At 36.0% G+C, this 22,673-nt stretch overlaps 2 protein-coding genes across 7 annotated transcripts; both read right to left on the bottom strand.

The window, feature by feature from the left end:
* Positions 1 to 14,629: 14,629 nt before the first annotated feature.
* On the bottom strand, positions 14,630 to 16,716 carry LOC139850300 (uncharacterized). Of its 2 annotated transcripts, none has more exons than XM_071839885.1 (4): positions 16,650 to 16,716; positions 15,568 to 16,107; positions 15,191 to 15,257; positions 14,630 to 14,842 (listed from the first exon to the last, which is right to left on the bottom strand). In XM_071839885.1, exons 2-3 carry the CDS (start codon positions 16,087 to 16,089, stop codon positions 15,216 to 15,218), a joined length of 564 nt encoding a protein of 187 aa, XP_071695986.1. In that variant the 5' UTR covers positions 16,090 to 16,107; positions 16,650 to 16,716; the 3' UTR covers positions 14,630 to 14,842; positions 15,191 to 15,215. The 2 variants fall into 2 exon arrangements, with proteins under 2 accessions (XP_071695986.1, XP_071695987.1); XM_071839886.1 differs by having other exon boundaries at positions 15,196 to 15,257.
* A 1,600-nt stretch (positions 16,717 to 18,316) lies between these two features.
* On the bottom strand, positions 18,317 to 22,382 carry LOC139847706 (putative FBD-associated F-box protein At5g22720). 5 transcript variants are annotated; one of them, XM_071837432.1, is made up of 6 exons: positions 22,314 to 22,382; positions 20,886 to 21,807; positions 20,383 to 20,550; positions 19,149 to 19,670; positions 18,890 to 18,956; positions 18,317 to 18,503 (listed from the first exon to the last, which is right to left on the bottom strand). In XM_071837432.1, the coding sequence occupies exons 2-5, from the start codon at positions 21,780 to 21,782 to the stop codon at positions 18,915 to 18,917; spliced, it is 1,629 nt and encodes a 542-aa protein (XP_071693533.1). In that variant the 5' UTR covers positions 21,783 to 21,807; positions 22,314 to 22,382; the 3' UTR covers positions 18,317 to 18,503; positions 18,890 to 18,914. The 5 variants fall into 5 exon arrangements, with proteins under 5 accessions (XP_071693533.1, XP_071693534.1, XP_071693529.1 ...); XM_071837433.1 differs by lacking the exon at positions 22,314 to 22,382 and having other exon boundaries at positions 19,149 to 19,364; positions 19,458 to 19,670; positions 20,886 to 21,919; XM_071837428.1 differs by lacking the exon at positions 22,314 to 22,382 and having other exon boundaries at positions 20,886 to 21,917.
* Positions 22,383 to 22,673: the final 291 nt, after the last annotated feature.

Below are 22,673 nucleotides of genomic sequence, written 5' to 3'. Positions count from 1 at the left end.
TTATTTTTATATTATTTATTTTATAAAACTATTAATTTTATAAATTATTAAAACTAATTTAGACTTAAAATACAAATTATAAATAAACTAAACTAAATAATAAAATAATTATAACCTAATTAGGGTTATTAATTAATAATAATTATTATTATAAACTCTAATTTCGTACAGCTTATGTTTCAGACGAGTCAAATCACTCCATGCGATCGCATGGAGTGTATGCTATATATTCATGCGATCGCATGAAGTAGAAAATCGGGCCAGATGAGTTGGGCTGCTACAGTGTAGCCCGTAAACTTTTATATTTTTTTTTTTCTGTTTTGCTGTTTTGATGTTTTATAAAAAAAACACAATATTTAAATAAAATTTATATTTTTAAATACTAAAAATAAAAATAAACTTTATAAAACTTATATATTTAACAAACTCTTAAAAATATATAAATTTTTGTTTTCTTTTTATATTTTTGAATTTTTAAAACGTATTTTTACAAAAACGTATTTTTATAAAAGTAAACTAAAAATAACAATCTTTTTTTTATATAGCGTTGCGCTTCCGGCTTTTAAGCTAAATTTTTAAGTTCCCCGGCAGCGGCGCCAAAAAATACTTGATGTTAAAGCTAAGGGGTATAAAATACTATTAAATTTTAGAAGGAAATACTATTAAATACGATACAATTTTACACAACACTTATAGGCAGTGTACCTAATCGTACAGTAGTGTAGTTTTTAGTAAGTCTGGTTCGTTCCACAGGGAATCTTTTTCACAAGGCTTAACGCTATATTAGTTTAAATTTATAAAAATACAAATATATATAATATTATTATTATAAAGGGGTTTTTACCGTTCAATGACCGGTTTGTCGATTTTAAAAACTTTAGTTGCAGTTAAAACAAAATGTAAAATATTAAATAAATAAAAGACTTAATTTAAAGCGTAAAGTAAATAACGATAATGAAATTGCGAATAATAAAAGTGCGATAAAATAAACTTGCGATAATTAAAAAGTACGATAATTAAAAGTGCAATTCAATACAATAACAATAAATAAAAATGCGATAATTAGAAGTGCAATTAAATATAAAATAAAGGAAATTAAATATGAAATAAAAGAATTATGCTTATTTAAACTTCCGTAATCATGATGTTTGACGTGTTGATTTTAATTTTATGCCCATGGGTTAATTGTCCTTTGTCCTGGATTATTTAATATGTCCGTCTGGTTTTTGTCCATAACAGTCCATCAGTCATAAATATAAAGTGCGAGTGTCCTCGTCAAATTATCCTTATACCCGAAGTTTAAATATTTCAACTAATTGGGGACTTAAACTGTAACAAGATTTTAATACTTTGTTTAATAATTACACCAGGATGTCGACTGAGTGTAACCCAAGGTTTTAATACTTTGTTATCAATTATGCCAAGTGTCCTTGTACATAATTTCACCCCTGTTTTAATAATTCTAGTGGCTATTAATCCATTCTCGTGTCCGGTTAAATGAACGATTATTCGTACATATAAATACCCCGCCCATCGTGTCCGATCGAGTGTATATGGTTATTTATAGGTACGTCCAATTGTAAATCTTTATATTAAAATTAACAAACTATCATTTAGTTAAACAAATATAAAGCCCATTAATAACCCATAGTCTAATTTCCACAAGTGTCGTTCTTTTGTCCAAACCCCAATTATGGTACAAAGCCCAATTACCCAATTTTAATATTTTTAGCCCAACATCATGATTACTTCGGATTAAATAAGCATAATAATAACTTAGCTACGAGACATTAAATTAAAAAGGTTGAACATAACTTACAATGATTAAAAATAGCGTAGCGTTACACGGACAGAATTTCGACTTACACCCTTACAACATTCGCTAACATACCCTTATTATTAGGATTTAAAATTAAAATTAAAATTAAAATATAAATATAAATATATACGTTTACATATAGATAGAGAGATTGATGGCTGGATTTTACGTTCACCAAACTGCGAATTTATAGGCCTGTGAATTGAAAAAGGAGCTCATGCGATCGCATGAGGTTTGCTCTTCAAGGCCATGCGATCGCATGGCCAGCTGGGGTGGCTCACATTTGGTTGTTTTCTTCTGCCGACGGTTTTATAATATAATATAATATACATATTAATTTTAAGAATTTAATTATATATTATATTATATTTATGTGCATAGTTGACTTGTAATTTTTAGTCCGTTGCGTCGAGCGTTGAGAGTTGACTCTGGTCCCGGTTCCGGATTTTCGAACGTCCTTGCGTACAATTTAATATCTTGTACTTTGCGTTTTGAATCTTGTACTCTTGTAATTTTGAGATTTTTACTATCAATAATTGAAACCTCATTGATTGTATTTTGTACTTTTGAGCTTTTTGGTCGTTTGCGTCTTCAATTCGTCGAATCTGTCTTTTGTCTTCACCTTTTATTATTTAAACGAATATCACTTGTAAATAGAACAGTTGCAACTAAAAGCTTGTCTTTCTTGAGGAATAATGCTATGAAATATATGTTCGTTTTTAGCATTATCAGATGTTGAACTCACGACCAAGGTTGAGGCCATCTTTAAAAAGTTAAAGAAGGATTTTCTTGACGATGTCCGAAAGGTCTTCCAAGAGTCGGTCGATGGACAAGTGACCGAATTGATAAACGATCGAATGAAAGCCGCAATAGAGGAGGCTTTAGAAGCTAGAAACATTTATCCTCGAGGCGAAGTGGGTGAAGGTAATGGTGGGGGTGGAAGGCGGGACTTCCACTACAAAAATTTAAAGGATACTCAACCTCCGATGTTTAATGGGGTGAGGGATCCATTGAAAATCACTTGTTGAATTTCCGATATCGAGGGAGCTTTCCGTACCGCGGAATGTCCTCCCGAGAAGAAGACGAGATATGGGTCTAGCATGCTACGTGAAGAAGGTAAGTTGTGGTGGGACGACAAAATCAATTTATATGGTGAAGAGCGATGCATGAGCTTGACATGGGAGGAGTTTAAGAAGGAATTCTTCCAAGAATACCGAACTTCTTCCGACCTTGATAGAATCCGGGACGAGTCCATATCATTTGCAACAAGATTCGATGAACTTGGTTACTCTCAAGTCTACCTTTTTGGCAAAGACTCGCTTTTGCCCGGAGTATGTTGGTGACGATCACAAATTAATGAAAGATTTCTACCGTACTTTAAATGATGAGTTGAAGGGTAAGATTAGTCGGGGTATGGCTAAGTCTTTTGAGGAGTTGTTTGAGTTGGCTCGGGGTTTTGAGCCAGAGGTTCCAAGGAAAAGCGATTTCACTTTTTCTAAAAGAAAGTTTGCAGGTTCGAGTCATTCGAACTTTTTCAATAAAAAGAACAAGAAAGGCTCCGAAAGCATTAATAGTGTGAAGAAGGGTGCTTACGTGGGTTTCGGGCCCACATGTTATAATTGTAATCAAAGAGGACACATGGCCCGTGATTGCACCAAGGCGTCGACCAAAATTACTTGTTTTAATTGCAACAAAGAAGGACACCGAAAGTCAGAGTGTCCCGATATGAACAACGATAATGTTAAAAGGCTAGAGAAGGCGGCGGGTACGGCTCGAGGGCGAAACTATTTGATGACTAACGACGAAGTCAAGCAATCCAACGAAGTTGTCTCAGGTACTTTCTTGGTTAATTCCAATCCGGCAAGGATTCTTTTTGATAGCGGTGCAAATTTGTCGTTTGTGTCTCCAAAATTTGTGCCTAAACTTGATAGACCGTTAGCTAAGTTAAGTCGTCCGGTAGAAGTCGAAATAGCGGACGGCAAGACGGTGCTAGTGGTTGATGTGTGTAAGAATTGTGATGTCGTTTTTGGTGCCGAAAACTTTAAAATTGATCTCATCCCTATGACTTTGGGCGATTTTGATATCGTTGTTGGTATGGATTGGCTCGATCGAAATAGAGCCGATATTGCATGCCATGAAAAGTTTATTCCTGTGAAGACCCCAAGTGGGGGAGAGTTGATTATTCATGGCGATAGACGAAGAAGACTTGTGCCGATATGTTCTTTTGCACAGGCACGTCGTTTTCTTGTTAGTGGTGGCTTGGCTTTTCTTGCCCATGTTGTTGATACTCGTGATGAGCCGCCACCTATTCGTGAAATTCCGGTGGTTAGTGAATTCGAAGACGCTTTTCCGGATGAGTTACCGGGTGTTCCGGCGGAAAGACAAGTTGAATTTCGCATCGAGTTGGTTCCGGGAGCTACTCCCATTGCTAAAACTCCTTATCGTTTAGCACCAACGGAAATGCAAGAGTTGTTAAATCAAACCCAAGAGTTGCTAGAGAAGGGTTTTATTCGACCGAGTGCTTCGCCGTGGGGCGCTCCGGTTTTATTTGTGAAGAAGAAGGATGGTAGTATATAGATGTGCATCGACTACAGGGAGTTGAATAAAGTGACAATCAAGAATCGTTATCCACTACCTAGGATCGACGATTTGTTTGATCAACTCCAAGGTGCGACGTATTTCTCTAAGATCGACCTACGGTCCGGCTATCACCAAATGCGGGTCCGTGAGGAAGATATTGAGAAAACCGCTTTTCGAACGCGTTATGGGCATTTTGAGTTCGTAGTTATGCCTTTTGGTCTTACGAATGCACCGGCGACATTCATGGATCTTATGAACCGAGTGTGCCAACCTATGTTGGACAAGTCGGTAATTGTGTTCATTGACGACATACTTGTTTATTCAAAGAGTATGAACGAACATGAACGTCATTTGCGTGAAGTATTGAAGACATTACGAAAGGAGAAGTTGTATGCTAAGATCTCCAAATGTGAATTTTGGCTAAGGGAAGTTCAATTCCTTGGTCATATTGTGAACAAGGAGGGTATTCAAGTGGATCCGGGGAAGATAGAGACGGTGAAGAGTTGGAGACAACCGACTACGTCTACGGAGGTCCGAAGTTTTCTCGGATTGGCCGGTTATTATCGTCGGTTTATCCAAGACTTTTCTAAGATCTCTTCTTCATTGATGAGGAAGAACGTGAGGTTTGTTTGGGAGAACGAGCAAGAAATTGCTTTTCAATTGTTAAAGGAGAAGTTATGTCAAGCTCCGGTGTTAGTGTTGCCGGAAGGAGTGGAAGACATGACGGTTTATTGTGATGCTTCGTTAAATGGACTCGGGTGTGTTCTAATGCAAAGAGGTAAAGTCATCGCTTATGCCTCTCGACAATTAAAGGAACACGAGACGAGATATCCGACTCATGATCTTGAGTTGGCGGCGGTTGTGCATGCGTTGAAAATTTGGCGCCATTACTTGTACGGTGTCAAGTGTACGATTTATTCGGATCATAAGAGTTTGAAACACCTCTTTAATCAACGAGATTTGAATTATCGTCAACGTAGGTGGATGGATGTGGTGAAAGATTATGATTGTGAAATACTTTATCATCCGGGCAAAGCAAATGTGGTCGCGGATGCGTTAAGTCGAAAGAGTCATCACCCGGCGTTACGATTGGGATTGTTACGTATGATTATTACTAACGATTTTCTTGAAAAACTCGGAGTGATTCAAATAGAGGCTTACGTTCACAACAAGCATGCGGAGCAAATTGTGGGACAATCAGAGTTCATTACTATGGGCTCGCGGGGTTTGTTGTCTTTTCAAGGAAGAGTGTGGGTGCCTAAGATGGGAGATTATCGACAAGTGCTACTTGATGAAGCACATAAGTCAAAGTATTCCATTCATCCGGGCGCAACGAAAATGTATCTTGATTTAAGGAAAGATTATTGGTGGCCGGGCATGAAACGTGATGTTGTGAAGTATGTTGAGCAATGCGTCACGTGTTTGCAAGTTAAGGCCGAGCACCAAAAGCCGTATGGTAAGTTACAACCGTTAGAAATCCCGAAATGGAAATGGGAGCACATTACCATGGATTTCATCACAAAGTTACCTAAAACGGCGAGGACCCAATTTGATTCGATTTGGGTTATAGTTGATCGATTGACGAAAAGCGCTTTGTTTCTTCCCATTAAGGAAGCGATATCGTCGGAGACGTTGGCTAAGTTGTTTATCAAGGAAGTCATCTCTCGACACGGTGTTCCTATATCTATTATTTCGGATCGAGATACCCGTTTTACGTCTCGATTTTGGGAGAAATTTCATGAAGATATGGGTACGCAATTGAAGTTGAGCACGGCGTATCATCCTCAAACGGACGGTCAAACCGAACGTACGAATCAAACTTTGGAAGATATGTTACGTGCGTGCATTATCGATTTTGGTGGTAGTTGGGACGAACACTTACCTTTGGTGGAATTCTCGTACATTAATAGTTATCATACTAGTATTGGAATGCCACCTTATGAGATGCTTTATGGGCGTAGGTGTCGAACCCCGATTTGTTGGGGTGAAGTGGGACAAAAGGAAATCGGGAGTACCGATTTGGTTTTAGAGACGAATAGCAAGATTGATGTGATTCGAGAGCATTTGAAAAAGGCTCAAGATAGGCAAAAGTCGTATGCCGACAAACGTAGACGAACGATCAAATTTCAGGAAGGTGACATGGTGATGCTTAAGGTTTCGCCATGGAAAGGTATTATTCGATTCCGGAAACGAGGAAAGTTAGCTCCTCGGTTTATTGGGCCGTTTAAGGTTTTAGCTCGTGTTGGTGAAGTCGCGTATCGCTTGGAATTACCCGAAGAGCTTGCGGGGATCCATAATACATTTCATGTTTCCCACCTCCGTAAGTGTCTTGCGGATGATTCATCTTGGGTACCATTAGAAGAGATTGAGCTAAATAATAAGTTAGAGTATATCGAGGAACCGATTGCCATACTTGATGAGAAGGTCAAAAGGTTGAGACGTAAAGAGGTTAGGACTTTTAAAGTTAAATGGCGTCGTAGTAAGGGTTCCGAGTTTACTTGGGAGCCCGAAGAATTCGTGTTGGTTTATCTTCCTTCTTGTCATGCGGCTTGGATCGCGAGGACGCGCTCCGATTCAAGTGGGGGAGAGTTGTAACACCCCGTTTTCCCGTACGTATGGAAAGGTACATACTTAATCATTTGTACGTTGTAACTCGCTAGATTATGCGTAATTGTATAGATATATGAGTAGATATGTATATGTATATATATATATATATATATATATATATATATATATATATATATATATATATATATATATACTTGATAATGTGTGCGCCTACAAGTGTATACATGGGCTTTGATAGCGTTAAGTCTTATAAGACTATTGTTGAAGTTTAGGCGAATGTAGGAAGCGGGTTTTAAGTGTGCGAATCAAATAAAATCAAAATTCGTTTAAGGTTGTCGAGGTGTCCAGGTGACGGCTAATGTCGCGCCGCGACAAACAGGGTCGCGCCGCGACACATAAAGCAATTCTGGATCAGAAGTTGGGTTAAGAAGGGTTCATTTTCCTTCGATATGTCGCGCCGCGACATTTGGGCCGCGCCGCGGCAAATCTGCTGGACAGATTCCGGTTTTAGCTCCAATTAAATGACTTTGAGGGGCAAATTGGTAAATTGACATGTGGATCTGATGGAAGCATTAACTCTCCACCACATATCCATTTAATTCATTTCTTTTTCTCTTTTCTCTCCATTTTCTCTCTCCATTTTCTCTCCCAAAACTTAAAACCCATTTGAATCAAAAGTAAGATTGGAGAGGGAAGGATTGAGGGTTGATCTTTGGAGCAAGAATTAAAGTTGTTCCTTGTGTCTCTAGCTACGCGTTGATAGTCTCGGTAAGTTCTAACTCTAAGTTTTGAATTTTAATTGGTTAATGACTAGGGTTTTGGGTACTAGAGATTTGTAAGACCCATTTGGTGGTAAAAATGGGTGAGTTGGGTTATGTTGTTGTAATGAAACCCTAATAGCCACAATCTAGGGTTTTGGCTTTGTGATTTGGAGTTGTAAGTGCCAAATGGTGTTGTTAGTCACTAATGCACTTTAAGATTAATGAAAGAAGTGTAAATGGGTAAGTTTGACTTGATTGTGAATCTAAGAAATATAAAATGGGTCCAAATATACTAGTTGACCTAATTAGACGAAATGGGTATGGATTGCCCTAAGTTTTGTGTTAATTGAAGTTAATAGACTTTAATTCACTAGTCTTAGTGATTAAAGTCGAGTCTTGGCCATTTATGGGCGGTTGCGAGTAGTTGAGTAATTTAATGCAAATTGGGTCATTAAATGCTCAAGTGGGAGTATTGTGATTAATCCCACTAGTTGTAAAATTGAATGTGCACTTAATGATTTAGGTACATTGCGTTGAAGCTCGGAAGTGCTAAATCATCATCCTTGTGATAAGGTGAGTGGAGTAATTATACGTATGTGTATATGACGTATTTATTTGTGGGTGTTATGGTATGAACCATCGAGCCGGTAGTGCTATAACATGTGTGTGATAAGATGTGAACCACGAGCCGGTAGCATCGAGTGTGAACCACGAGCCGGTGGCACTATAAAATAAGATGTGAACCACGAGCCGGTAGCATCGAGTGTGAATCACGAGCCGGTAGCACTATAAAATAAGATGTGAACCACGAGCCGGTAGCATCGAGTGTGAACCACGAGCCGGTAGCACTATAAAAGAGTATGACTCGAGCGTATGGTGTGAACCACGAGCCGGTAGCACCATAGCGTTATTGGTTAACCATATTGAGATTGTTGATTTGTTTAGCATATTATATATATATGTTGAGTTGAGTATATGCTAATGAAGTGGCGTGATAATGTACGACTTGTTGGTGTTACATTTATGTTGACATGCTTTTTGAGTTACAAGTTCGTATGAGGTATTTGATAATGTGATTGCGAATGGATAGGTTATATATATGTATGTATAATTGTTGCACTCACTAAGCATTGCTTACCCTCTCGTTGTTTACCATTTTATAGGTTCCGGCTTGGATAAAGGTAAGGGCATACGGTTGGATTAGTTGTCTCCCGTTTATGTTGACAAGGGGTGCTTTTGGGATAGCTTTTGAAGTTGGCCTGACGTTTTGGGTAGTTTAGTCCCAAATCATGCTCGAGTGTCGTTTGGATTATAAACTATCATTGTAGGGGGGTCAAACTTGTATTGAACTTAATTAATGGCCTTCGTGCCTTTTGTAAACATTTAAATCGTTGTACGTTTAAATGAAACTCGTGGAATGGTTTACATATTTAATTGGCGCATAAATGTGTATTATAAAAAAAAAAATTATCGTATGGAATACGGGTTGGGTTGTTTCATTGTTGCAAACCGTGGAACCCACCATGTGAGTTTTTTGTTTGTGTTTCACTGTTTTTTGACCGAAAAAAGAGTAGTAAAAAGGTCACCAAATTTTGTTTTGAATAAATTAAAAAAGAAAAACTTTCTTTGGTCACAAGGAATTATTGATCACAAGAAAAGAAATAAAAAAAAAAGTTTTTTTTATTGAAAAATCAATGATGATGAAAAAAAAATTATTAAATGTTTCTTTTTAACTGATGAAAAATCAAACCACGTTTTTAAACGGACTTTTATTAGTAATTGTTATTGTGTTGAATGTTAAAATATTTTTCTTAAAAATGGTTTTTCAAAATCTTTAAAACTCTTTTTATATTTTTCTTAAAAATGGTTTTTCAAAATCTTTAAAACTCTTTAGCCCCCAACACACAAATGAGGGGAGTTTGATTCTAATATCATTGTGTGTTGGTGAAAAAGAAATATGATTACAATGTAACTAATCTTTAGTTTTATGATTGTTTCCGGTACTGATCCAACACACGGGTGAGGGGAGATTGATTCTAGCGTCACCGTGAGTTGATTACCGAAGCATCTAATGGAATAAGGCAAGACACTCCGGGCGAACCAAACAAGGCTAAAGTGGAGTTGGGTTCATGTCGGGAAACTTAAATACTTCTGGCGAACCAAACAAGGTTCAAGTGGAGCTGGGTTCATATCGGGAAACTTAAATACTTTGGGCGAACAAGGTTCACGTTGAACTGGGTCCATGTCCGGAGACTGAATATCCCTTAGCGAACCAAACAAGGTTCACGTTGAACTGGGTTTATGTCAGGAAATGAAATCTGAAACATCCAAGCGAACCAAACAAGGTTTAAGCATCTAATGGAATAAGGCAAGACAATCCGGGCGAACCAAACAAGGCTAAAGTGGAGTTGGGTTCATGTCGGAAAACTTAAATACTTCTGGCGAACCAAACAAGGTTCAAGTGGAGCTGGGTTCATATCGGGAAACTTAAATACTTTGGGCGAACCAAACAAGGTTCACGTTGAACTGGGTTCATGTCCGGAGACTGAATATCCCTTGGCGAACCAAACAAGGTTCACGTTGAACTGGGTTTATGTTAGGAAATGAAATCTGAAACATCCAAGCGAACCAAACAAGGTTTAAGAATGAATTGGGTTCATGTTTGGAATCTGAATATTTCTAGACGAACCAATAAAGGTCCAACTTGGACTGGGTTCATGTCTAGAAATTGAATACTCTTTGACGAACCAATAAAGGTCTAAGATTGGACTGGGTTCATGTCGAGAAGATGAAAATTCCGGGCGAACCAAATAAGGTTCAAGAATGAACTGGGTTCATGTCCGGAGCTTGATGATCGGTGAAAAACAGAGAGGTTGAAGTCGGGAATCGGCTGAACAAAGATGATGAGTAGCTCGTGGTTGACTAGTCAATGAGAGACTCCTCAACGACGTATTGAGCAAGTTGAATATTGAAAATCTCACTGTTCAACTTGAGGGGGAGTGTTAGAAATAAAAGTAAAAAGCAAATATACTTGAAGAGGAAATGAACTTTTGAATGAGAAGAGATTCCATCCATCACTTCCTAATACAGAAGATCACATGACTAACAATCTTCAAAGGGCTACAATACCTCCAACGGCTAGTGATACAAGATCGGCATATATATACTCTCAATTAGCCAAAGTTGAATAGTAACCAAAAAAAGATTATAGGCCCCTTGCCTTATTTAGAACACATGACCGTTTGGTATTTGACTACAAATAGATACAAATAGAAGTGTTTTTTTCTCTTGTAAAAAGTAATCTATTCAAAATGTAGTCCCAAAAATTCATAGTCTTTTAGTTCATATCAATTCTGTAATTGTAATTCAGTCATATCAATAAACATTCAAATATTTCCGCATATCAATTGTTTACAGTAATGATAATTAAAAAAAAAATACCACGTCATTGTAGCAGATTGTCAAATACCTCAGCAATGTCCAAGTTAAGCGTAAGAAAACGGGCACTATGGAGCTCTTGAAGCATGTCAATAATGCCACGAGCATCTTCCTGCTTATATGGATTTACAGGACGATACAAGTTCAAGCTGACACTCGCTTTGTTCACAGAATAAAAAAAGTCTTTAAACCACTGTGGAGGGTTTATACCATGGTAGCAGAATGACGAAAATCCAGATGGAGTATTCAAGTACTTCAAGTAGCAATTAACCACAGTGAGATTCTCAAGTTGAGGTGCAATCACATTGATAACATTTGAGTCACTTTCACAAGTAGATCTAAGTATGAGATTAGAAAGTCGAGGGGTAATAATGTCAAAGACCTTAGCCTTGACCGTAATCCTTTTTAAAGTGAGGTTCTGTAAATTGACACACTTGGAGAAAAGATCAAGGGATTCTCGTCGATCATCACACAACAAGATATCATCTAGATACAAAGTTGTTAAAGCTGGAAAATCCCATGATGTTTTCGGTGTAAGGCAAAGCGCAAAAGTGTGGTTTCTAAAGGTGAGATGCTTGAGTGTCTTAGAGCTAAAGAGACAAGGAGGTAATTCATGCTTGTGATGCTTTAGTTTTTGGACATTGTGAGAAAACACGTAACCTACAATCTTTCTCACAAAATTTTAAGTATCTGCGCCACGGAAATATAGATTTACCGAGGACACTTCTACTTGATGGTTGCGATGAGACACAACATGTTTCACAAATTTTGCACACTTGGATAAAGTTTCAAATCCGCTACTTGAAAAGTTGAGACAGGGCATAGATGTCCAGATAAGCTTCCATCTTGGAGACAACAACAAACACGTTTGAACAACAAATTTAGTTTCAAAGCGAGATAAGATTTCATGAATAAGCTCAAGAGGCAAGCTGCTCAATCTATCTTTATCGAGCGCTGCTCTAACATTATTATGATCAAAGTCCATTTTCTATGATATACAAATGATAACCTGCAGGTAACAACGTGGAAATACAAATCAATTACTTGAATAACATGATGAGTATCTAGAATACAAAGTTAACATAATGGTTCAATTCTAATTAACTGTGGACGTGTACGTGTACGTTTTTGCAAGCATAATACCAGTGAATGAATCCCCACAACGAGTTATTATACGTATTTTACTATCAAGATTACAAATACTTGTATCATAGATTAACATATTAACATTTAACATACTTAATGATAAGGAAACTAATTAACTAGGTATAAGAGTAACGGAAAACTTCAAAATAATATAACTATCGCAGATAGCATAGCTATGCAACTTAAAACTTAATAACAATCATTGAGTACAGAACAGATAAACTCCAGGCATTTAAAAAGTACAATATATGGAAAAAAGTGAAACTGCAGACCTGCAGTGTACCGATTTCTATGAGGTAGAGTAAGCAGATGTAGAATTAAAGAATTATTGTACGGTTAATTACATATTAGGGTTTAAGGAAAAAAATAATAATTATGTACCTTTGATATTCGAAGAAGAAGAAAGAATTACAAGCCGAATGGCGATTTAACTGTCGATCGTGCCTTATTGCTGCTAGGTCAGCCGACTAACAATAAAAAATGGTAACTTCAATAATTTACCCGCATACGTATTAATTTTGCTTATATACAAATCCCGCCATCGGTTATTCGGGTTGATAACTAGACCAACACAATACGGGTCGGGCCCCCACTTTGGATTGGGCTTAGCTTTGTAGCTACACAGACCAGACCAGTGTGAGAGAAGAAAATAGTAACCGACGGAAATAAAAGAAAAAAGATAAGATGAAAAATTTAGGAAATAAAATATTTTTAATTTGAAAAAAATGGATTAGAAATTTGGAATGTTCATTAATTAATTATGATTTCTTTCATTTTCATTAATTCTTTTTCTTTTCTTCATCAAATCAAAATACAAATATTGAAAATCAAAGTAGCTTCGTTACATGTTATATGATGATGTGTTGTAGCATAGGTGTCGTAGGATGATAATTTTTTTTCATAGCTTCGTTGTACCTTTTTAGTTCTTGCTAAATTTAATTCTAAATTTAACACTTTGTTTTTCTAAAAAAAAAAAAAAAAAAACACGTTACGAATTATCTATAATAACTAGTGAAATGACCCGTGAAACCACGAGCTTGTTTAAACCAAAACAGTTTAATGATAGGTACTAAGTGAACGTAAATACTAAAGTTATTTAGTTTAATAACCCGTGGAACCACATAATCCAACGAAGAAACTCGTCAGCTGAACATTTCATCAAACACCTAAAATGCATATTTAACAATCCACATCCGATCATAAGAGATAATATTGGTTGTCATTTTATTTAAAAGTGTAAATCAAAATATAAATGTAGAATTGGTTTCATTCTGCCTAACTTTTATACCTTTTCGTACTCAATTCAAAATAATTAATTAAAATAATTTAACTATTTAATTTTAATAATTAAAATAATTATTAATAAGATTTAATAATAATAATTAATTAATAAGATTTAATTTTAATTCAAAATTATTTAGATTAATGACATCACCCACCATGCTTAAATTTTTTTCTTTTTCTTTTTTATTTTTTCTTAACAAATGAATTAGCTTAATAATGACATCATCATTTTAGCAATATAATAGAAACTATAGATAGATAGTAAAATAAAATCCAACTTTTTTATATGTACGAAATCCAAGAGCTGGAGCATGAATGTACTCACATACATGTGATTTCATTCAAAGTTGGAGAACTCGCAACTTGGGGAGAACTTGGTTAGAAATATTTAGAGAGTTCTCGCCAACTTAGGGAGAACTTGAAGGTTGACTTACGTTGACTTTTAAGTTTCTTAATATGAATATATACGTTCGAACTTAAATTCTAATAAACGTTGACCAATTTGCCAAGTTTTTGTCCGAGTTTCCGAGTTCTGAACCGAGTTGCCGAGTTTTCGAGTTGATTGGGAACTCCCCGATTTGGCCGAGTTGACAAAGAACTTCCTGAGTTGGTCAAGAAACTCGACTGTTGACTGAGTAATTGATCGAGTGGGCAAGAACTCGACTAGTTATCTCAACTGAGAACTCCCCAAAAACTCAGCCGAGTTTTACAACACTAATTTTTTTCTTTTTTCCTTTTTTAGGTAAGCGAGGAAACCCTCCTATAACGAGCACATTGGCTCCCCATAGAAGGTAAGAACTCGGGTAGTCAAGCCCTACGAGCGCGAGACTTGGTACCGAGTGAATTGCGCATTATGCGCACACTCTAGTTACCCTACCTTTTTGAACAATTTGGCATAGCCAAAAATTGAACCCGGGTGGTGTGCTTCATTGGACAACTCAGTGGCCACACAGGCAATCCTGAATGGTTACAACATTAATTTCATCTAGATAGTTATGGAATACCATAGATATCATAAAATTGCTGATGATAGACGGATAGTCCTCATGAAACATTAGAAAACAAAGGCATAGAAAAAGTTACAAGACATGAAAAGCAAGATCCACAAACACTATAAAATCAAGGTCTAAAGATGATAGCCTAAAATTTTCATAAAGAAATTTTAAATTGATTAATCCAATGATGACAAACGTCTTCAAGTTGACACTATCTTTAGCAGCCACCATCTTCAAGTTGGCATGATCTACATATGAATGGGTTACAACAACGGAAATAACTATAAAACCGTACGAAATCAATCATTCATATAAATTGAACAAACCAAAAACAGCAAGTTTGCAGAGTTTCGTCACACGAGCAACAAAATCAAAGACACCATGACTATAAGTACACAATTTTTTTGTTACCACTTTAAATTGTGTTACTAGTGTTCAATTTTAAAAAATTCGGAGGTCATCACATTTAAGTTCGTGATATTCCCCAAAATTATTGTTGATGCTTTGAAACTGAGAAAGAATGAAACAGATATATAAATGGTTGATAGTTAGATTAATGAATAAGCAGGCAAGTCGTTGTATAGAAGAATAGTTACCTCACCTGGGCAGGTGATTCAGACCTCATGGCATTTGGTTGATACTTGAGGTGGAGGGTGTAGGAACCTGCAGACATTAATTAAACATGTTGAGAAGCCAAATTTTAAATTAAAACTACTAGATGTGCAAATTGAGGTCTAATTTGGTTTTGAATGGGTCGAATTTCCTTAGTTTTATTTCCAACATAGAATAGAATGTAATACTAATACTAATACTAATACAAATGTTTTCTTAAGTGATTTTATCACTCAATAATGACTTCTAAAAAATATATCAAAAGGACAAAAAGAGAAGTCTGTAGCTAAACCCACTCATATAACCTGTAACAACCAAGGACAGACATAGTCAAATATGGAATTAACAAAAAGACACTTACAATTGTTGAAGAGGATGATGCTTGAGATGTCAGAAGATGTTTGGTGCTGGAAACAACTTCAGATGTTGAAACCTTGTAATTATTGACCGCATCAACAATTTTATTTACAAAATCGTTACGTGAGGCCAGACGGGCTCTTAGTGCATTTGTTTGTGCTACTACTTGATCAAGCTGGCTAGAGTAGTGTGCTACCATCTGTCCCCCGTGTCGTTTAGGCATGCTACACAATAAACATCTGATCTGCATCGCCTTTGGAACCAAGGATTTGAGATCGTTAGCTAATTGCATCAACATATCCATAATATCACTCAATCTACCCACTATCTCCTCTATTTGACTCCTCTCAGAAGATTCAAATTGCGTCTTTTTTTCCTTGGTCCATATTTGTATATCATTCAAAAGGTTCTCGATAACTACATTTTTCTCAGTAATTATACTGTCCTGCTCAAGTGATGCTTGTAGTCCCTTCATTAGATCTTCAAAGTCTGCCTTTATCAGCTCCTTCACCTCTTTCTCTTTCATTGCTTATGTAGGTTGTTCCTGCATGCAACCAAATTTACAGTTTTAGTAAGATGTCCGTTGTGATTAATCGAATTCGGCCCAAAAAATTGATCAACCATTGGTCAACTCTAGTCAAAACGTTTTGAACCAAAAATATGTCAAGAGAGATCTTTTAGTTTTCAGAAGGGTAGTGAAGCCATGAGAGATCTTTTAGTTTTCAGAAGTAGAGTTATTATTTAGCTAAGTAATATTCTTGCTAATAAAAATCTCTCTAATTCTACATCATTTTATTTCATCATTTGCCACAACAAGTCAACAATGATAACTTTTTGGCGTTCAGTTTTAAGGATGTAAAATAAGTGAAGCAAGCGAAAAAAGGGTAAATTGAGTGACCTAAGACAAGGTATCCCTTGTTTTACTCTTGTTAGTGAGACAAAAGGTCCATCAGAACACTCAATTATTCAATCAGTTTCATGTAGTTGTCAATAAAACTGAACCCCAGAATTATAAGTCACAAACAGTATTATAACTGATACGTGTAGGTGTAAAGTATAAATAAAACACCAAACTGATGAAAGTACCTTCACGATGAATGTGGCAGTTGGCGATTTCTCAAGAAAGAACTTTCTAGCTTCAACAGGTATTTTACGTTTGGGTCTACCCCTTCTCCTTACGCCCCCAACAACAAGGGTCTCGACTCTCCTAACCGGGGCTAAAAGTGGGCGCCTCATAACATGCCCGAACCATCTAAGTCGTCCTTCCCTCAATTTGTTGGTTATGTTCCCAACTTCCAAGTTCTCCCTAAAAACTCCATTTGGTATAATAATAATCATCCTAGTGCAGATAAAATAACGATTACATCAATCGATTAGTACACAATAATAAACCCTAAGCATTAAAAAAAATACAAAATATGGAAAAGAGTGAAACCGCAATATACCGATTTCTATGTCGTACAGTAAACAGGAGTAGAATATATGAATTAATGCACGGTTAGTATAGAATTAGGGTTTGAGAAGAAAGTAGACTTATGTACCTTTGATGTTTGACGAAGAAGACGAAATTAAAATTTTAATGGCGATTTAGGTCACCGACTAACAAATAAATATGACGAATTAATGCACGATTAGTGGAAAATTGGGGTTTGAGAAGAAGGTACACTTATGTACCTTTGAAGTTTGAAGAAGAAGAAGAAATTGCAAGTCGAACGGCGATTCAAGTCACCGACTAACAAATAAATATGGACATTGTATTTGATTTATTTTAGTCTTCGTATCTGTTATGGAACCAATCCCGCCATCGGTTAATTTTGGGGTGAAAACAAATCGTCACAATACGGGTCGGGTTGGAAATATGGATTGATATACCGATTTCTATAGTAGTTTGAGACCACGTGGGTGTTCTCGCGTTTAGAATTTGATTATTTTATTATCACGTATTCAAATTGTAAATAACTAGTTTTTAGTGTTTGGTAAGTTAAACACAAAAATCGATTAATTGCGATTCGAGACGCACAAAACGCGAAAATGTGTACGTGATTATTAGATTATTGCGTTTTATTTGTTAATTTAATGAATAATCATATTTACCACACACTTAGGGGTGTTTGGGTTTGCGTTTTGAAAATTGATTATGCGTTTAAGATAATTAAAATCAAATAATCAGCTGTATCAAAACATGTTACAAATTAATAGTGTTTAGATTTGATTATACTATTTGATAACGCAATAATCAAATAATCAGTCATCTATTCAATAAGATCAGTTAAACAGGTTGTTAGGGCCACTCGACTTATAAGTAGTAGTATCACTTTGATCCTATATGAGCATCCACTTTTTCAAACAATTGAGCCTTCATCATGGGAATAAATAGGATAACAGGATTCCAGGATTCCAGCTGTAGTTTATTGGCCGTTGGGTCGGGAAAACTGTCCATGTAGCTAAGGTAAAGCCAATTGTTCGAGTTCGCGTTCAGGACAGTATGGGACCTCTTGCTTAGGGCTTTGGAAGCAAGCAACCAACCCGGCAGAAGTCGATCAGAAGTTTACTATTTGACAAGGGCGCGTTAGCGGCATAAGAGTAAGTAAACAGATCAGGTGTAGCGATAGGGCGGTTTACAATTCTATTCAAACAGGCTATTGCGCCTAAGTCAATCCCTAGCCTAGGGCTTTGCCATACCAGTGAATCTGAGTGAGTCTGAGGCGCTGCTCTCGACCAAAGTCGCACGTGATGCTAATTTTAGTCCTCGTAAAACACTAGTAAATAAAGACATATCAAAAGTTACACGAAAGGTATAATAAAGTCAAGGTCATGATGATGATAACCTAACATTTTCAAGAAAATATTAATATCAATTAATCTAATGAGTCCAAAAGTCTTCAAGATGACACTATTTTTTGCAGCCACCATCTTCAAGCCACCATCAGTAGACATGATCTGCATATGATTGGGTTAGAACTCGAAAATAAAATTAAAACTGTACGAAATCAATCATTCATATAAATTGAACGAAACAAAAGAAGCCAAGTTTGAAGACACAGGAGCAACAAAATCAAAGACACCGTGACTGTAAGTACACTATTTTTTTTTTTATACAACTTTAAATTGTGTAATAGTGTTAAAATATAAAAATTTGGAGGTCATCACATTTAAGTTCATGATATTCCCCAAATTATTGTTGATGCTTTGCAACTTGACTAAGTTCTATGTGCATCAACTGGAATTAGAAAATACTAATTGAAGAGAAAGTATGAGGCGGTTATGTAATTGAAGAGAAAGCACAATGGATAAGCAGGCAAGTCGTTGTATAGTAGAATAGTTACCTCATCTGGGCAGGTGATCCACACCTCAAGGCATTGGGTTGATACTTGAGGTAGAGGGTGTAGGAACCTGACATTAATTAATTAAACATGTTGAAAAGCCATATTTTTAATTAAAACTATTATATGTGGAAATTGAGGTCCCATTTGGTTATGAATGGGTCGAATTTCATTAACTTTTATTTCCAGTATAGAATAGAATGTTATAGAGAAAAGGAGAAAGGAATCAGACTGGTTGAAATATGGAATCAAAAAAACTTACAATTGTTGAAGAAGATGAAGATGTGTGTTGTGACAGAGGATGTTTGGTGCCGGAAACATCTTCAATAATTTTAGTTACAAAATCAGTATATGAGACATGACGAGAATTCAATGATTCTTCTAGTGCTAGTACTTGTTCAAGCTGGATATATTGTGCTTCCATCTGTTCCCTGTGTCTTTTAGGCAAGCTACACAATAAACATCTGACCTGCGTCGACTTTGAAATCAAGGGTTTGACATCGTTAAATGCTTGCCTAAACATATCCATAAAATCTCTCAGGCTCGCCCAAAATTGTGCCATCAATCTAACCTCTATTAGGCCACCCCTCTCAGATTCCAATTGAGTCTTTTTTTCCTTGGTCCATATTTGTATATCATTCACAAGGTTCTCGATAACTACTTTTTTCTCAATAACTATACTGTCCTGCTCTAGTGAAGCTTCTAGTTCCTTGATAAGATCTTCAATGTCTGCCTTTATCTGCTCCTTCACCTCTTTCTCTTTCATTGCTTCTGTAGGTTGTTCCTGCATGCAACCAAATTTACAACAATATTACTACATCCATCCAAAAATTACAACCAAAAATATATCAAGAGTAAACACTGGGATGTCAATAGCAAAAGGAGGGTTAAGCCTACATCATTGTATTTGGTCAAGTGAAAATAAAATAAATTGAGATAATGGATCCAGCTAACTACACAGACAGTGCTAACTGCTAAGTATTATTATTGCTAATTAAAATCTCTCTAGTCTACATCATTTTATTTCATCATTTGCCACAACAATAATAAACCTTTTGGCGTCCAGTTATAAGAATGTAAAATAAGTGAAGCAAACGAAAAAAGGGTTAACTTGCCATTCAATATAGAATTTAGACATTGATTTCATACCCTCCATACCCTCGAAGAAATGTACATTATATTGTTTCACATAATCCCACAACTACTTATAAAGGGAGATGAGATTACTATATTCACATTGCAGAATTAAACACTCATCTTGAATTGTTAAGAATCCCTTCTATAGTACAACAAGATTATACATGGGCTGCATTTACATAGAGTTAAGTGACTCCTTTTAAGTTTGTTATTGAGACAAAAGGTCCATCAAAACACTCTATTATTCAATCAGTTTCATGCAGTTGTAAATAAAACTGAACCCCAGAATTGAAAATCACAAACAGTTTTTTAATCGATATGTAAAAAATATAAATAAAATACCAAACTGATGAAAGTACCTTCACGATGAATGTGGCAGTTGGGGAGTTCTCAAAAAAGAACTTTCTAGCTTCAGCAGATATTTTAACGTTGCATGTATCCCTTGTGCCAGAGTCTATACTCAAGCTAATCAAGTTGCTAAAGGGCGAAGGCTGGCCAGATAGGAAATCCGGGAATGAGGAAATACACTGCACATGTAAAGATTATTATTTATGCATAAAAACAGTAATTATGCATATAAAGATTAGGCATAAATAAACAAGTTGTATACCCATTCACCTATCAAAGACTTTAGGCATCAAAACCACAACACGAGTGGTAATCAAAATAACAGCACGAGTGGTAATGAAAACCAACCATTATATATGAATACGGAAATAATTATGCATACATATCTACTTTATTTCAGTTAATTTGTAATTACCAACTCTAGTTAAATATGCCAGGAAAAGTGTTTCAGACTGTCATGTAAGAATAATCAGAGAATTAAAACGTCATGATAGCTGATACTAGAACACCGTACCTCAACAATGTCTAAGTTAAGCGTAAGAAATTTGGCACTACGCAGCTCTTGAAGCATGTTAACAACACCACGAGCATCCTCCTGCGAGTATGGCTGTTTTGAAGAATATATGGACAAATTGACAGTTACTTTGTTCACAGAATGAAAACACTCTTTAAACCCCTGTGGAGGATCATAACCTTTGTAGTAGAATGACGAAAATCCTGATTGAATATTCAAATCCTTCATTGAGCAATCAATTATAGTTAAATTCTCAAGTTGAGGTGCAATCACATTGATAGTATTTGAGTCTGTGTCATTAATAAGTCTAAGTCTGAGATTAGAAAGTCGGGGGGTAATTATGTCAAAAACCTTAGCCTTGACCGTAATTCTTTCTAAAGTGAGATTCTCTAAGTTGACACACTTGGAGAAAAGATCAACAGATTCACGTTCATCATCACACAATGAAATATTATCCAGATACAAAGTCGTTAAAGCTGGAAAATTCCATGGTGTTTTCGGTGTAAGGCAAGGCACATAATTGCAGGTTCTAAAGGTGAGATGCTTAAGTGTCTGAGACCTGAAGAGACAAGGAGGAAATTTATGGTGCGCCTCGGAACTACTATCATTAAAAACATGAGTAGCTGCACCAGTTAATACTACTTTATGGTTGCAATGAGACAGAAAATGCTTTACAAATTCTGAAAACTTGGGTACAGTTTTGAATTCACCACTCGAAAACTTGAGACATGGCATCGATGTCCAAATAAGCTTCCATCTTGGAGACAACAACAAACACGTTTGAACAACAAATTTAGTGTCAAAGTGAGATAGGATTTGATGGATAAGCTCAAGAGGCAAGCCACTCAATCTATCTTCATCCAACGCTGTTCTAACACTTTTATAATCAAAGTCCATTTTCTTTGATATAACAAATGATAACCTGCAGTTCACAATGTAGATATACATATCAGTTACAGATTAGTGCACTACTGAAGTAATTTGCAAATAACACCAACTAAATATGTAACACGATTTAGGATACAGCAGCAATGATGCACTTTTGCTAACTTTAAGCGAGCTAATAACTTTATGATTATAGTTGTTACCAAATCATATTCAAAAGAGACTATGATTTATTTAAAATATACTCCGTAGTAAACTAAAATTAAGAATCCAAAGTTCACGTAATAAATTATTTGACCTAATAGCAATAAATCGAGTACAGATAATATGATGATTGCATCAAACAATTAGTACATGATGATAATAAGGAGCCTGAGTATTTTAAAAGTATTAATTATAGAAAAGTGTGAAACCGCAATGTACCGATTTGGCGATTTCTATGTGCTAGAGTAGACAGGTGTACAACTGACTAATTAATACACGGTTAGTGCAAAATTAGGGTTTGAAAAAATAGTATAATATCTTTGAAGAAGAAGAACTTACCAGTCGAATGGCGAATCAGTTGTAAATCGTGCCCTAATGTTAAGTCACCCGACTATAACAAAGAAAAATGGTGTATTACTTTTGTATTTCAACAAACCCCGCCGTCAATTATCTGGATTGACAACAAGGTGGACACAATACGGGTCGGGCTTGAAACTTCAATACGGGTCGGGCCTGAAACTTCGAATTCGGTTTTAGTTTTTTTTGTATATTATATGTTTGAGACTTTTTTTCGAAAAGAAAAAACGAAACTTATATTTTTTTATTAGATCGTAAAATAGAAACTTAAAAAACCAATGGCTTTCATCGTCCTAAACCTTTCAAAATAATACAACAAGCCATGACAACCTCTAAAAAAGA

Source organism: Rutidosis leptorrhynchoides, chromosome 5 (assembly GCF_046630445.1).
Source record: "Rutidosis leptorrhynchoides isolate AG116_Rl617_1_P2 chromosome 5, CSIRO_AGI_Rlap_v1, whole genome shotgun sequence".
In the NCBI taxonomy this organism is placed as follows: Eukaryota; Viridiplantae; Streptophyta; class Magnoliopsida; order Asterales; family Asteraceae; genus Rutidosis; species Rutidosis leptorrhynchoides.
Note: the sequence above shows the minus strand (reverse complement) of the source record. Positions and strands in the feature narration are given on the sequence as shown.

What these genes read in the sequence shown, in the direction of transcription:
- LOC139850300 (XM_071839885.1), bottom strand. Translation starts at nt 16,089, where the DNA reads ATGAAAGAGAAAGAGGTGAAGGAGCTGATAAAGGCAGACTTTGAAGAT. An exon ending in CATCATCCTCTTCAACAATT is followed by an intron (nt 15,258 to 15,567) that starts GTAAGTGTCTTT and finishes TAATGTCTGCAG; the next exon opens with GTTCCTACACCCTCCACCTC.
- LOC139847706 (XM_071837430.1), bottom strand. Translation starts at nt 21,833, where the DNA reads ATGTATATCTACATTGTGAACTGCAGGTTATCATTTGTTATATCAAAG. An exon ending in TTAACTTAGACATTGTTGAG is followed by an intron (nt 20,551 to 20,885) that starts GTACGGTGTTCT and finishes TTACATGTGCAG; the next exon opens with TGTATTTCCTCATTCCCGGA. An exon ending in CTGCCACATTCATCGTGAAG is followed by an intron (nt 19,671 to 20,382) that starts GTACTTTCATCA and finishes GGTTGCATGCAG; the next exon opens with GAACAACCTACAGAAGCAAT.